We start from the raw sequence: 15,779 nt of genomic DNA on the forward strand, positions 1-15,779 counted from the left end.
TAACAGACTATATATTTAACAAAGATCTGTCCATATTAAAAACTCTTACAAATCAATAGCAAAAGATTAACCATGTAAGAAAATGGCTAAAGGCCATGAAGAGCCAGTTCACAGAAAAAGAAATATAAATGGTTTAAAAACATTTTTTAAAAGTTCAACTTCACTCATAAAAACAGAAATCAAGTTAAAAAGAGTAAGTTACCATCTTTATCATTCAGATGGCAAAGGTCAAAAGATTTAACAAAAATTAACAAGAATGTAGAATAGCAGGGAGCATCACATACTGCTGGTAAAAGTATAAACTACTACACACTGTGGAAGACAGTTTGACATTATAAGAAATGTAAATCCACACCCACTTCAACTCAGTAACCCCACTTCTTATAAACACATACACGGAGTGCTCTGCAGCTATTCAAAAGAATAAGATAAAGAAAAGATTAGACTCACATTTAGATTCCTTGGGTATAATTTTTGGGAGGATCCACAAAACCTAATGGTGCTGTCATGGGGAAGTGGACTGAAGGACTCAGGCTAAAAAGATTTATCAAATACATGATTATTTTTCCAAAAGAAAAAGAAGGCTCCAAAAGCAAAGCACAAAAAAATGGATTAGTTTAAAAGTTAAGTTTGCCATTATTGGAGAAGTTTTTGTTGAAGAACAAAGAATTATGTTAAAGGACTTTTATTATTATATATTTAAGAAGAAATGAGGCAGGCAGATGATTTATTAAGGCTTCCATGGCAGCTCAGCTGGTAAAGGATCTGCCTGCAATGTGGGAGACCTGGGTTTGATCCCTGGGTTGGGAAGATCCCCTGGAGAAGGGAAAGGGTACCCACTCAGTATTCTGGCCTGAAGAATTCCGTGAACTGTATAGTCCATAGGGTCGCAAAGAGTCGGACAATTGTCAATATAGAACACCATCCAGTTATATTAAAATAAAGGTCAACAGAACGATGAATAACCTATGTTCGGCTGGTACATACACATTGTACACAAGTTCTTTTTCTCAATTACAGGAGTTCCAATTTCATCTGCTGTGGCAGGTGTGGCAATAGGATTGGTCACCAAAAACAATCCTGACAAAGGTGAAATAGAAGACTATCGTTTGCTGACAGATATTCTGGCAAGTATATTCACATTTTCAAATGTTTAATGGTGAAGATTATACACACTTTGTAAACAAAGTGCTTAAAAGAATGCTAGTGCTAGAAAAATAGAAGTCCGTGTTCTTACTTTCCTCCTGCATATCTGCCTTGGATTTTATAGGATGTGAGTTAAAAACAAATATTACAGTGAGTATTCATATTAGCTCACTTTAGGATGATTATAAATTAGTCCTTATGCATTTATGGGACATTATCTAAAAATAAACTGATTTTCTGATGAAATATATGTAACTTAAAACACCATATTTTTTTGTATTTAATACATGAGTTTATTTTATTAATATGTGAAATATATATGTTCTAAAGGGCATAGTTTACTTATAAAACTATTTTTAAAAATTCCTCCACAGTGACTATGGGTGAATTTCACTTTTGTTTAAAACTATTACTATATCTTAATTTTTTAAATTGTTTAAGGGGATTGAAGATTACCATGGTGACATGGATTTCAAAATAGCTGGCACTTCTAAAGGAATAACTGCATTGCAGGTATTTTAGAACCTATTTTATTTTTAAATAATTATATCAGAAATCAATATTTATATAATTTTTTGACTTTTCTGTATTAGGCTGACATCAAATTACCTGGAATACCAATAAAAATTGTAATGGAAGCCATTCAGCAAGCCTCAGGTACACCAAGATAGTATGCCTGATTCTTCTTTCTTCACTATGTGTTAAATGTGAATTATAATTCCTATTAGGCGTATTATTTAAAATAGGCTTATTCTAAAATACTGCTTTAGAAAATGAAATTTAACATAATAACCTAAATCAAGAAGTATTAAGTTACTAGGTACTATCACCAAAGTGGATGACCAGTGAAAATTCAGTTTTTACAAATTGATTCCCCAAGATAGGATTTATGGAGAGGGGAATACAAGTAGAATTTTTAAGGTAATTGAGATGCAAAGAACTTTGATTATTATGTTTTTATTTCTTCTAGTGGCAAAAAAGGAGATATTACAGATAATGAACAAAACTATTTCAAAACCTCGAGCATCTAGAAAAGAAAATGGACCTGTTGTAGGTAATACATTAAAATTATTGATTTGATAAGGTAAACATTATTATATGGAAGTACACGGCTATGTAAAATTATTTTTTTAATTCATACACAAAACAAAACAATTTAAATGCTTTTATAGTTAAAATACTTTAAATTTGAGGGGATAATCTGAAACATAAGAACTTTTTTAGTCACATAGTAAACTGTTTTTCTGTTTCATACTAAAATATTTCTACGTGTGTCTTATCCAAGTCTTGATTGACCAGTACATTTCTAGGTTCATAAATACATACATATATATATATTCATGAATGAATGAATGTGAATTATTTCTATTTTTGTCTATGCTACATTTCAGAAACTGTTCAGGTTCCGTTATCAAAACGAGCAAAATTTGTTGGACCAGGTGGATATCATTTAAAAAAACTTCAGGCTGAGACAGGTAAGAGTTGTATGAAGTTTGGGATTTTTTATTTAGGTCATGTAAGTTTGCCATTACATCTCTACTGTGTTTCTCCAAAACTATGAGAAATGTAACGCTGACATTTCAATGAGATGAGAAAAGGATGTAACATCGACATGTCTTTATTTCTATGTATGCCTCTTAATTAGTAAACGATCATCTTTAATTATATTCAAGAAGGGTGACTTAGAAAATTAATCCGTTCTTCCTCAACATTTAAAAATCAGACATTTAGAAAAACTACTTTTTACGTTAGAAGAGTTTTCTTTAATTTTTCTTATTATGAGTTCTATTTTTCACTTAAGTCTCATTTATTTTCTATTTCTTTCTTTTATTTCTTTAGAGAATATGTGTAGAAGTAGTATGCTTTACTTTGCTTTTTTTTCTGGAATCAATGTTTTGGGATACCTAGTCACTTACCAGCTGTGAGGTTATAGAAGGAGCATAAGAAGTCAAGTAACCTTAGGCAGTTCTCAAGATTGAGAAATGACATGATTTCATCCCTCATCCATCCGACGACCACTCTAAAAAGAGGGAAAAAGAAGAAATGGTGAGGAATTAAAAGCACAGAACCAAAATCAGAACTTAAATTTGTTTTCTCCCACCAAGAAAGTAGGGACACTGGTTCACTATTGTATCCCTAGGGCCTGGCAGTGTTAAGTCTTTTCTCCACTGGAATGAGCAAGTTAACTTCAATATGTAATAAATTATCTTTTTAAAAGGAGTCACTATCAGCCAGGTAGATGAAGAAACATTTTCTATCTTTGCACCAACACCTAGTGCCATGCATGAAGCAAGAGACTTCATTACTGATATCTGCAAAGATGATGTAAGTATTGAGCTTTTGATAGTTACTTTTTTTTTCTACCTTTTGTTACTGTTTTCTTTATGAATTTTATGGTTTATTTTGTACTTACAGCAAGAGCAGCAATTAGAATTTGGAGCGGTGTACACTGCTACAATAACTGAAATCAGGTAATATCAACTAAAATGCTGTGCTACTTTTTGTGTAAGATTTTATATTATAACCTCATATTAACTTCACATTTGCATTATTTATTTTGCAAGTATAAGGTGTTTAGATTATGTGTCAATTACCATATAATCATTATTCTTAAGATAAAATTTATTTTCTACAACATGAACATGGTTCTGTGATGATTATTATACTAATAGATTTTTCTGACTGAATTGCTTTCTTTAACCAAAGTTACCACTGTTTTAATCTTCCATTAAACATATTTCCTTTCTCTTTGTACTTTTTTTCTTTTTGGTAGTTTCTTGTTGACTTGTTTTAAAGTTAGTATTAAATGCCTAAGTAGTACAATTTTTTAAATGCCAGTTTCAACCTCAACTCATTTTTTTTAGCTAAAAAGACTGAATTTTCTGAAGCAGAAAATTACCTTTTTGGGACTTCCCTTGTGGTCCAGTGGTTAAGACTACAGGCTTTCACTGCAGGGGGTGTGGGTTCGATCCCTGGTCAGGCAACTATGATCCCACATCCCCTCCTTCCCACCTCCCCACCAAAAGAAAGAAAATTCACTTAATAAGAAAAAGAAAAAAGAAATTATCAAATGCAACATAATGTTCGAACTAATTGAAATGAATTATAAAAGACAGTGGAATAGTTTGTTTAATATCACAAGTAAAAACTAAGAAATTGCTGGCTTATTTTAGTAGGGTAAAGGAAAAAAGATATATTTTTTAATAAAATAGGTACCCCATTTTATCTAATCCGCTTCCTTAAATTTGGGCTTCCCTGATAGCTCAGTTGGTAAAGAATCCGCCTGCAATGCAGGAGACCCCAGTTCAATTCCTGGGCTGGGAAGATCCACTGGAGAAGGCATAGGCCACCCACTCCAGTACTCTTGGGCTTCCCTTGTGGTTCAGCTGGTAAAGAATTCACCTGCAATGTGGGAGACCTGGGCTCAATCCCTGGATTGGGAAGATCCCCTGGAGAAGGGAAAGGCTACTCCAGTATTCTGGCCTGGAGAATTCCAGGGACTAGTCCATGGGGTCGGAAAGAGTCAGACACGACTGAGCAACTTTGACTCACTTCACTTCACTTCCTTAAATCACTACTTAACAGGTTGCTGATAATTCTACACTTACTTTAAAATATTTAAGGCCATTTCAAAAGTTTTTGGAAAATATTATGACGAGAAATATAAAAGAATATATATTCCAAAAGCTTTTCCCTACCTATTTTTCCTTTATCTTTTCTCTGTCCTTTGATCCATAAATATTTAAATACAATATGTATTTTCTGTTAGAAAAATAAGTATCCCACTTAGATAATCATACTTTTTATAGTTATAAAAAACATGTACTAGAGAGTGGTTTTTATGTGTTTTTACTTTGTTCTCCTGTGAAAACATAGCCACAGATTAATTATCTGTAGATAATAAAGTTCCTTATTATTCTAATCAGGCTTATTTCCTTACTATAGAGACACTGGAGTAATGGTTAAACTCTATCCAAATATGACTGCAGTACTACTCCACAACACACAACTTGATCAACGAAAGGTAAAAACAAGAAAGGCAGATTTGATTATTTTTTTAACTGCCTTAAAATAACCATAGTGAAATTACCTAGGTTGATAAGGACTGTACACTTTGTCCACTACTAAACTAAATACAAAGACAAAACAAACAAGACAAATACTGCTTGACAAAAGGGTTTACACTGTTTACCAGATAATGTTTCTCCTTCGATGATGGAGTAGAAACATTCTTGAATGTTTTGAGGTGGAACAGTTCTAGAGATAACACAAAGCAGTTTCTAAAAACATCTAGCTATAGCCCTGTTTTCCCTATTTTCCTGACTAGCCAGTCATGGAAAGATAATTCTTAAGATGTCCTTAGTCTTTATTATAGTCTATATTTGGAAGACTTAAGAATATGAAACCACTCGAGAATGCTATGAGGCAGAGAAATAATAGGTGTTTTACCAAATATTAAAATATTATATAAAGCAATACAGGATAAAACAATGGATTACTGGCCCAGAAATGGACAACAAAAATCAGAAATAAACCCAGTTATGTGCATAAAAATATAATACATACTAAAAGTTGCATTTTTAGTTGAGAAAGATTATTCAATAAATCATATTGGAATAGCCTGTTTTCATAAAACAAGATCTTTCCTCTTTTTATACCAAAGTCCTATTTGGATCAAGGAGTTAAATGTAAAAAAGAAAAAAATGTTTAAGGCAGTGAGGGCAGAAAAAGAAAATCTGGACATCCGGAAGGGTAGGGGTTGAGGCAGAACACCAGATGAAAATACAGATATTTTATTAATCTTGGAACTGGAAGAATCTTTTTCAGCATGATATCAAAGCCAAAAATGTAAATAAAGTGATAACATTTGACCCCATCATTTTTTAAAATTTTGGCAAAATTATAGTAAGTTTGAAAGACAAGCAACAATTTAAGGGGAAAAAAACACTTTAACATATGACAGAGGCTTCATATATTGAGGGCTTGTATAGACCAGTAAGAAAAATGAGTGTCAATAGGAAAAATGAGCAAAGAACATGGAAAAATTGTTTTTTAAGCTGACCAAGATATTCAGTGCCAATAGCAAATTTTTTAAATGCAAGCAAAGCCAAGTTCCCATTTTTCAGCTTTTCAGATAGTTGAAAATTCCCAGTGTACATCAGAGTGTAAAGATAAAAATGAACTTACAGGAATGTAAATTAGGGCAAACTTTTTGGAGAGTGTCTAGTAAAGGTACAAGTACCTTTGGACCTACGAGTCCTATCACATATAGGACATTGTTCTGAAAAGATAAGAGTACATGAATATATAATCATCGTAAGACTGCAATTTATTTTTCCTCAGCATTTTATTTTGAAATTTTTTAAACCTACAGAAAAGTTAAAAAATAATAGACCAAATATTTATATACCTTGCCCCTAGATTCATAGATTAAACCAATAAAGCTATTTTCCACTTGGAAAAAAATGTATACTACCATAGATAGTAGGTAGTTATGCATGACAACTAATAGATTAACGTGTTGTCTTTCAGATTAAACATCCCAGTGCTTTAGGATTAGAAGTTGGCCAAGAAATTCAGGTACTTGTATTCATCCTTTTAGCCTTAAAGTTGTAAATTATACTTTAAGTTTCAATTATTTGTTTAATCAAATAAGCTGAAAGAATCAAATCTACATTTGTGGTTTATGTTATTTATATGCTGTCTTCTTTTTTAACTTCTTCCTTAAAACAGACTCATTAGGGATTTAGATACAATTCTTACCCTCAAAGAGCTTACAGGTTAGTTAGGACAATAGTCCCCCTTTAAAGCTTTTAAAAATACATGAGCGACTCAGCGATGGATATGTAGAATCAGTGATTCAGAGACAGGACATGAGAAACATGATAAGTAACTTTGAGGAGTTAAGACTTGAATTGCTTCGGTATATACTGGTTGAGGCTGAAAGTTTTTAAGTTTGATGAAAGCCATGATGTCAGTTCTGGAATTTTGATAACAAAATTGACCTTTGTAATAGTCCTTATGAATAGATGAAAGAAGTGGTTGCCAGTCTGTTTTTTGGTTTGTTGTTTTTTTGGCTACACTACATTCTGTTCCAGTAGTACTAATACCTATGACCTGAGTAAAAACTAGACATAAATTTATTCCCAATCTGTCATTCCATTATCCACAAAGCCTCTGGGGAAAAGTAATAACTACAACATAATCTCTCTGTATAACATTTTTTTTTTTTTTTAACATCAGAAGGAACTTAAAACTTAGCACATCTCCCCCTGACTTTCAGTGTCTAAGGTCAAGCCGAATAACCTTCAGCATGATAGATGGTCCTTTGAGTGTTAGTCTGAGTGACCTAAGCATAATCCTATATAGATTGTAGCACAGTTAGGGTCAAGAAGCTCTTGTTTAGATTAATTCACCATGGTTTTTATTGTTCTTCCATAATAGGGACAAACAAAAAGGCACAGATAAATCTAACAGAAGATTATAATTGGGCAACTAAATATCCGTCTCTTTTCTCTTTTTATAATCACTACTTAAAAATAAATATATATATAATCACTACTTAACCAAGTATTTATTAGCATATATCTCCAATTAGCACTGAGGTATGGTTTCAGTGAACAAGTGAAAACTTTAATCATTGTCTTTTTGGACCAAGTATCTTTTAATTTGGGTATCAGTCAATGTGCTATAACTTATAAAGTATGTTGTTCAGTCACTCAGTCATCTTCAACTCTTTGCAACCCATGGACTGCAGCACGCCAGTATATTTAAAGTATATTTGTTTCTTTAAAAACAGGTGAAATACTTTGGACGTGATCCAGCTGATGGAAGAATGAGGCTTTCTCGTAAAGTGCTCCAGTCTCCAGCTACAACTGTTGTCAAAACTTTAAATGACAGAAGTAGTATTGTAATGGGAGAATCTGTTTCACAGTCATCATCTAATTCTTCCCGGTGATTTTTTTTTTTACGAATTCTAGAGTGATATTCTATATTCTATAGAGCAAAATTTCAGTAGCATCTTCTAACGTGTAGATTTATATATAATATAAATATATTCTAATGATTTGTATGAAAATGCTTATTTTACGTGTTCCATTTTTTAAATTCCGAGTTACCTGTATTATTATTTACATTATAAATCAATACATATTTATTATTAAAAGTAAATCATTTACACATATAAGACTCCCAGCTGCTAATAATTTGGAAAAATAAAACTAGTTCTTAACCTCTGGAGACCAATGGAGAAGGAAATGGCAACCCACTCCAGTATTCTTGCCTAGAGAATCCTGTGGACAGAGGAGCCTGGTGGGCTGCTGTCCATAGGGTTGCATAGAGTCAGACATGACTGAAGCGACCTAGCATGCATTCATGTGTTGCAGAAGGAAATGGCACCCCACTCCAGTATTCTTGCCTGGAGAATCCCAGGGATGGAGGAGCCTGGTGGGCTGCCGTCTATGGGCTCGCACAGAGTCGGATGACTGAAGTGACTTAGCTGTAGCAGCAGCAGTGCCACAAAGTGAAAATACAGGTCACTAACTGCAAACCACCAAAGGGTTCCATTTCCACTTAAACCAAGGTCATACATGTTATGTCTGAACTTTTTTTATTTTTGTCTTCATTCATATCTTGGTAGTTTTCCCTGCTTTCCATTAAGTTCTTATACAAGGGCTATTATATGCTAAGATCTCTAATTTATAATGACAAACTGACTACCCATCTTTGGTAGTAATGCGACTTGTTCCTTTATAATCTCTGTTACTAACAGTTCCCTGCCCATAAATCACAGTTTTTTAAATACAATCATTTTTTTTCTTCTCTTATAGAATATCTTGAATTTCTGGATCTAACATCATTATCTTTCTTACTTCAGTTCAGCCAAGCATAGCATTCATTTATTCAATACTTACTATGTGCCGAGTTCTAGAATGTATACAGGAGGTATGTCAGTAAACAAAACAAAGTTCCAATGCTCACATTCTAGTGGATGGAAACAGTAACTATACAAATCAGACAGTGGTAAGTTCTTTAAAGAAAAACTGGGTAAGGGGGATAGGGTGATTTTTTTTTTAATTAAAAAAAAATGGTACTATTATAGATAAAATGATCCAGAATAGCATCTCTGAATAGGTAACATTTGAGCAGAGACCTAAATGAAGTGGAGGAAAATACACAGCAATTTTGGAAAGAAGGTTCCGGATAAAGGGACTAACAGCTTTATGAGTATGCTATGTGTAGAATACACAGCAGCCTTTCTATTCTAGGAACCAATTTCACATAGTCCTTTTACTCCCTAGTCTTGGGCCTGTTCTTCACCAAAATTAGCGAATTTTATAAAAATATAAAACAGGAGGAGATGTAATCAGCACAAGGTGATAATTTTCAAAGCATTTGGAAAGAATAATGTTTGCTTACTTGTAAGAAGACGAAAGATAAGAAGGTCGTGTAAGTTTAAATGACCTTTACAAAATTTCAGGCTCATGAGAGACTAGGATGGTAGGCAGCGGAAATGGAAAAGAGAATCTTATCTTGGCATCAGGGGTCAGAACCAATCTAAATTAAGCGAAAACCAAGAGGGAATTTTATCACAGGGCCATGAATTTATTTCACAGAAAGTCAGTCATAATCCCTATGGTGGAATGGAACCAGGACTGTCAGGTAATTATTAGGAACTAAGACAGTTCTCCCCTAACTGTGGAGCCTCATGACCTCTCGTTTGTGTTTCTTTCCATATAACAGCTTTTTTCTTCTAAGTCAATACATTTTCATAGCATGGGGCAAAAGATGGCTGTCCACAGGAAGTTACTTGTCTCTGAGTTCAACTTCTGGACGAGAAAAGGACAGGCTTAACTTGAGAAAGGTGTCAAACCTGATCAGGATTGCCAGATAAAATAACAGAATGCCAAGTGAAACTGAAATTACAGGTAAACAAATGTTCAGTATGGTATGGCCTCTACAATATTTGGGATATACTTATATTTTAAAAAAATTATTCCTCGTCTATTTGAAATTCACATTTTACTGGGTTTTATGTATTTTTGTTTGCTAAATCTGATAACCCTAAACCTGGTGCAAGCAAGTAAGCCAAGGAATCCTTAAGGGCTCATTTCTGGGAGAGGAAAACGTACAGAAAAAATGGACTGAGCCTATACCCAAGATACTGCAGAACAAACAATAAAAAGAAAATGGATAGACTTAGATTAACTCAGATAGTAGGGGATACAGGTGAGAAAAGAAAAAAGGCAGATTTCAGCTGAGGGTTGTGAAGACAGGCAGATCTATGATATGAATAGTAAACCTGGAGGGGTAAATAGTTTTGAAAAAAGTGTTTGATTTATTAAATATGAGCATGAAATCACCAACCAACATATTGGTTGGATATTCACCTGAACATCTGAAAAGGCAACTGAGGCATAAATGACTTTTGCAGAGATAATGTTTTCAAACAATCTTAGTTTTACCATCTCAGGCATATCTCAAATCACTGCAACATGTTTCAAATTAAATTCTGAAATTTACAAAATTAAAGGTAATTAAAACTACCTATTATGAGCACAGTACTAAGTTATGGAATAGTTTGTTTCCTTCTGAGATTTACATATAGAGTCAGTAATTTATGAAAAGCTGATTGATGAGCAGTCTAGTAAAGTCATAAAAAGATAGGGGAAAGAATAGGTTAATTCTAATCGGAAGAAAAAGTGAAAGTTTCTAAGAAGTGGAATTTGAATAGGACATCATTAGGGAAAGGTGATATTTGAGTTGGGCTTTTAAGAATGATTATAAAGGGAAAGGCTGCCTGTGGAATGGAACAGTTTTATGATTCTGCATATACTGAGAAACATTAAAGAATACCCATTGTTTCATGAAAACCAAAATTGCAGTCGGCTATAGTTCTGATATTGTGGCCATAAAATTTAATGCAATTGCCAAGGACTCAGAAGAGACCATATTTTTAAAAACACTAAAATGTGTAGGCCATTATCATCTGTGAAAACAGATAAATTATTTTAATAAAATATTGGCAATAGCTATTAGGACCAAATAGTCTACAGGAATGCAAGGATGGGTAGGCATATAATCTCTATAGTGAATTATAGAGAAAAACCATATGATAACCAGATGCAAGAGAGGCAATTTATAAGATTCAATGTACATTTCCTAGAGAATTTAGAATATTAGTATTTGTCCTCAACTTGGTAAGTGGTATCTATCAGCAATGAAGAACATGTATATAACACTGAAGATGTTGCCATTAAAGTCAGGAACAAAACAAGAATCACCACTATTTGACTCATCAGTGTTGAATGATGAACATAACACACCATCAGTGTTCTGAGGTCCTAATCAGTGTGATGAGATTAAAAACAGGTGGAAAAGAAAAAACATTTGCAGATGATTATCTGAAACACACTTTAAATTGTTATAAAACAGGCCACATATACCTGCCAAAATAAATAGCAGTCCGCTGCTGTTATGGTATGAGCTCATTTCCACTTCTCTCAATTTTTCCAGGTTTCAAAGAGCTACACCAGCAGTGAGTTTGCCCCATCCCCAAAGTCAGTGAAACCTTGATTATCCAGTCTTAGCCTCCAGTCCCCTTGATCAAGAACCCTCAAAATTCAATCCCAAGTGTACTCTGGTTCCTGTTAGCACATGTTAGTTTATTATTTCAGTTCCTTTGGTGTATAATCTCCTCCCTTATCAGGCAAAGTAGTCCCCAGGCATATTACAACTAGATTTTACCCCAAGCCAAAGTTGTCCATTAGAGAAGTTCTGTGGACAAGAAAGGACAAGTCACCCAAAGGGGTCACTTGCTATCGAATAACTGTTCTCCAGAGTACAATATCTTTAAGGAAATCAGAATGGTGCATGTATATGGCCACCACACAAATCAAAAATCAAAACAAACTAAACCTACATACAGCAATTGTCGTACTAGAGTTGGCCAAATAAAATAATGGAAAAAGTGAATGCATACTCAAATCTAGATATATGTCTGTGAATTTAATAAAGAATATAATTTAAATAGCATTTCAAATAATTTCATCTGTAAATGATGTTGACAGTTGACTCTCCCATTTGAAAATTTTAAATTGACATCCTATTTCATATACACAAAAGGTTTCAAGTGAATTAGAAAACTAAACATTAAAAAATGTAAATATTAAAAAATTAAAAAACCATAAAAGCATGACAATACCTTGGTTAAACATGAAAAATGAATAACACAGTTAAGTAATTTTTTTAAAAGAGTCCAAAGGGCAAACAAAAGACAATAGCAGAGATGAGATTTTAACAAATGTTGGTTGCATGACAAGCAAATAGAAAAGCAGTGGTAAATTTAGCAGAACAGAGGAAGTCACAATCTAGATGACCCACAGAGGTGATGAGGCAGAAGAGCACAAATCATCTCCACCAAAAAACAAAAAAGATCAGGGCTGAGAATTTGAGGGCAGGTTAAAAGTCTATACAGAGACATGCCTGACTCCCTTCCAATTTCACATAACCAAAGGACTACCATTATCCTACACAAACACACTCATACCCATACATGCTCTTGTAAAAGTGCCATGACCATCTCAGAAAAATGAGATCCTAGCTACCGGAGATGCAATGGTGAGAAAAACATAGCTCCTCAGACTCATGAAAACTTTTTTTTTTTTTTTTTTTTCATGAAAACTTTTTATCTACATGTGGAGACAATTATTAATCAAAACCCATACAAATAAATATAAAGGTAAGGATTCAGCCTGAGGATAGATGAGGCAGAGCAGAAAGTAGAATCAAGAGGAAGGGAATCAAATTCTCATTGATACTCAAGTCAATCAAATCAACACAGGTTCATCTTATCTTCAGACTTTCTATTCACATGAGCCAATGAGTTCTCTTATCATTTAAACTAAAGTGAATTAAGTTTTCTGGTACATTCCAAGGGATATGGAAGGAAGTCAAGGAAGGCTCCTCTACATAAATGATAATTGTAGTGACATCTGAAGGATAAAGCAGGAATCATCATGAGATGATTGAAAAGAAGGAAGTTCAGACAAAAATGTCTATTTTAATCAAGTAAAACAGGTTGAAAGATGTTTGTTGGCATTATCTACATAGAGATCTTTAGTGAGTTTAACAGAGCTTTTTGGTGAGGACTGAGTGATGGAAACCAGAATATACATGTGTATGCACATGCGTGCATGCTCAGTCGTTTTCAGTTGTGTCCGACTTTTTGTGACCCTAGGGACTGTAGCCCACCAGGATCCTCTGTCCATGGGATTTTCCAGGCAAAAATATTGGAGTGGGTTACTGTGCCCTCCTCCAGGGAATCTTCCCAACCCAGGGAGCAAATCCGAGTCTCCTGCATTGCAGGCAGATTTTCTACTGCTGAGCCACTGTGAAGCCCAGAAACCAGAATAGGTAAGTTCAATTAAGGACTGAATGGTGAGGTGAGGAAATGAAATTGAGTATAAAACAACTTCAACCCTTGAAGAGTTTGGCTGAAAAGAAGCAAAAAAATCGGAATATCAGTGAAGAAGATATAGGTTATCAGTTTTGATGACTTTTTAAATGGGGATAGCCTTAAAGATTAGTCACCTTGAGGAAAAACTAATTATACAGCAAAAAATCTCTCATAAAAGTTTTTTCATAAATATATCCGGAAAAGGCAATGGCAACCCGCTCCAGTACTCTTGCCTGGAAATCCCATGGACGGAGGAGCCTTGTAGGCTGCAGTCCATGGGGTCGTGAAGAGTCAGACACGACTGAAGCGACGCAGCAGCAGCATAAAAATATCAAACAATTAGGAAGGGTGAAAACAGAAAGCCTCACATTTCAAGGACATGACTTTCACTTTCATGCACTGGAGAAGGAAATGGCAACCCACTCCAGTGTTCTTGCCTGGAGAATCCCAGGGACGGCGGAGCCTCGTGGGCTGCTGTCTCTGGGTTCACAGTCAGACACGACTAAAGCAACTTAGCAGCAGCAGCAGACAGCATAAAATTATCAAACAATTAGGAAGGGTGAAAACAAAGCCTCACATTTCAAGGACATGAGGCAATAAGATTGAGAACCCAGTTTTACTCTGTAGAGAGAACTGTTTTTAATCCTTAAGAATTAAAAAGTGTAATGTACTCTCAAGAGACATTTGGCAAGGATGAGAGATAATTCCGATGATCACAACAGGAGGATGAGGTGCAACACTACTAGCATCTGGTGGGTAGAAGCAAAGAATGCTGCTAAACATCCCGTGATGCACAGGACAGCCTCTCACAACATAGAATCATCCAGCCCTACACATGTGTTGACACACATAAAACTACTTCTGTACAACCATTTATTGTTTGAAATTACAAAGTACTGGTAATGACATAGGTATGTATAGAAGGTTTAAACAAACTAAGGTACACTAGAACACCAGTACATATGATATTCCATTATTTGTGTTTAAAAAAGAATGGTAGAAGTAAATGTTACATATATAGATAAAGATACCTATCTATCTTAGCCTTTGGGGTTGAATCTTCCTGAAAAAAAATTTTTGCTGTGAAAAAACACAGTGTTGCAGTGCATCACTGCCTTCAGTATATTTTAGAGAATCTTGCTCTGGCCCTCTGTCCATGCTTCTCTCCATGGGATGAGAAATCAATGAAACCAACGGATGTGTCCAGCTGGAATCCACTCTTTCCCTTCCAGATCATGCTCTGGGCACCCTGGAATTCCTTGTCCCAAAGGCCAAGCCTGCTCCCAGGGTCTGCACAGTCCTCTTCCCAAATTCTGTCCTCTTGAGGAGCAGCCAAGGGTGACTACATTCAGGGAGTGCAAACATAGAATCTGGACAAAAGGTTAGGGTATCCTATTTGTGCACATGAGAGCTGTCAAAATGCAGGACAGAGCTGAAGTGTAAGAGAGAGGCAGGCTAAGGACTTCAAGGGCCAAAGGGAGAAGGTGGAACTCTGAAGAGTTCAAGAATTCTAGATTTGAATTTAGTTTCCAGGCCACATGAATATGTATTTCTCAAGGTATGCCAACGGTAGGAAAAGAATATATTTTTATTTAAAAGATTGATTTAAAAATTTAAAATCTTCAAACATATAGTATACGGTCTTCCATTTGTATGCTTGTCCTGGATCTTAACAATGTTAGAGGTCGGCCTTTGCAGAAGATAGAACCCTGTGACCTAGAACAAAAAAGAAACAAAACCTGGGCCAGAGGATCCAGAAGGGGCAAGATGAGTCCCAAGGATTTAACTCTGTTCCCTATTTCTCTGTTCCTTTATTTCAGATCTTGGGGAGTATGGCAGAAAAGGGGTACTATAGGGAATATGGAAACGATGCTTTGAAACACTGCTCAGATCATTTCATTCCTTAGTTCAAAACTCCCCAGTGAATTTGCAACTCTTCAAAGTAAACTCCGAGGCCCCAAAACGGCCTCTCTCCAACTCCCAACTTTACTTCCCACCATTTTCCCCCTTTCTCACTCCACTCCAATCACACTGGTTTCCTTACTATCCCTCTCACTCACTCAGGATGCTACAGCCTCAAGGCTTTGTACTTGGAGTCGCTGTTTTCTGGCTCTCTCTGCCCCCAGGGAAATGCATAGCAGACCCTCAGAAGCCTCCCTCAATGAACATCACCCTT

General features: G+C 35.0%; 1 protein-coding gene across 2 annotated transcripts in view; it reads left to right on the forward strand.

The window, feature by feature from the left end:
- The window catches only part of PNPT1 (polyribonucleotide nucleotidyltransferase 1), a 45,332-nt gene extending 37,108 nt beyond the window's left edge, over positions 1 to 8,224 (forward strand). For both annotated transcript variants that reach the window (XM_065929250.1, XM_065929252.1), the window contains exons 19-28: positions 1,021 to 1,127; positions 1,588 to 1,659; positions 1,740 to 1,803; positions 2,117 to 2,200; positions 2,538 to 2,621; positions 3,365 to 3,471; positions 3,562 to 3,617; positions 5,092 to 5,170; positions 6,679 to 6,726; positions 7,946 to 8,224. In XM_065929250.1, coding sequence (XP_065785322.1) covers positions 1,021 to 1,127; positions 1,588 to 1,659; positions 1,740 to 1,803; positions 2,117 to 2,200; positions 2,538 to 2,621; positions 3,365 to 3,471; positions 3,562 to 3,617; positions 5,092 to 5,170; positions 6,679 to 6,726; positions 7,946 to 8,104 — 860 coding nt within the window. In that variant the 3' untranslated portion in view covers positions 8,105 to 8,224. The remainder of the gene's footprint in view (positions 1 to 1,020; positions 1,128 to 1,587; positions 1,660 to 1,739; positions 1,804 to 2,116; positions 2,201 to 2,537; positions 2,622 to 3,364; positions 3,472 to 3,561; positions 3,618 to 5,091; positions 5,171 to 6,678; positions 6,727 to 7,945) is intronic.
- The last annotated feature ends 7,555 nt before the right edge of the window (positions 8,225 to 15,779 follow it).

The sequence above is a fragment of the Muntiacus reevesi genome, chromosome 3 (assembly GCF_963930625.1).
Source record: "Muntiacus reevesi chromosome 3, mMunRee1.1, whole genome shotgun sequence".
In the NCBI taxonomy this organism is placed as follows: domain Eukaryota; kingdom Metazoa; phylum Chordata; class Mammalia; order Artiodactyla; family Cervidae; genus Muntiacus; species Muntiacus reevesi.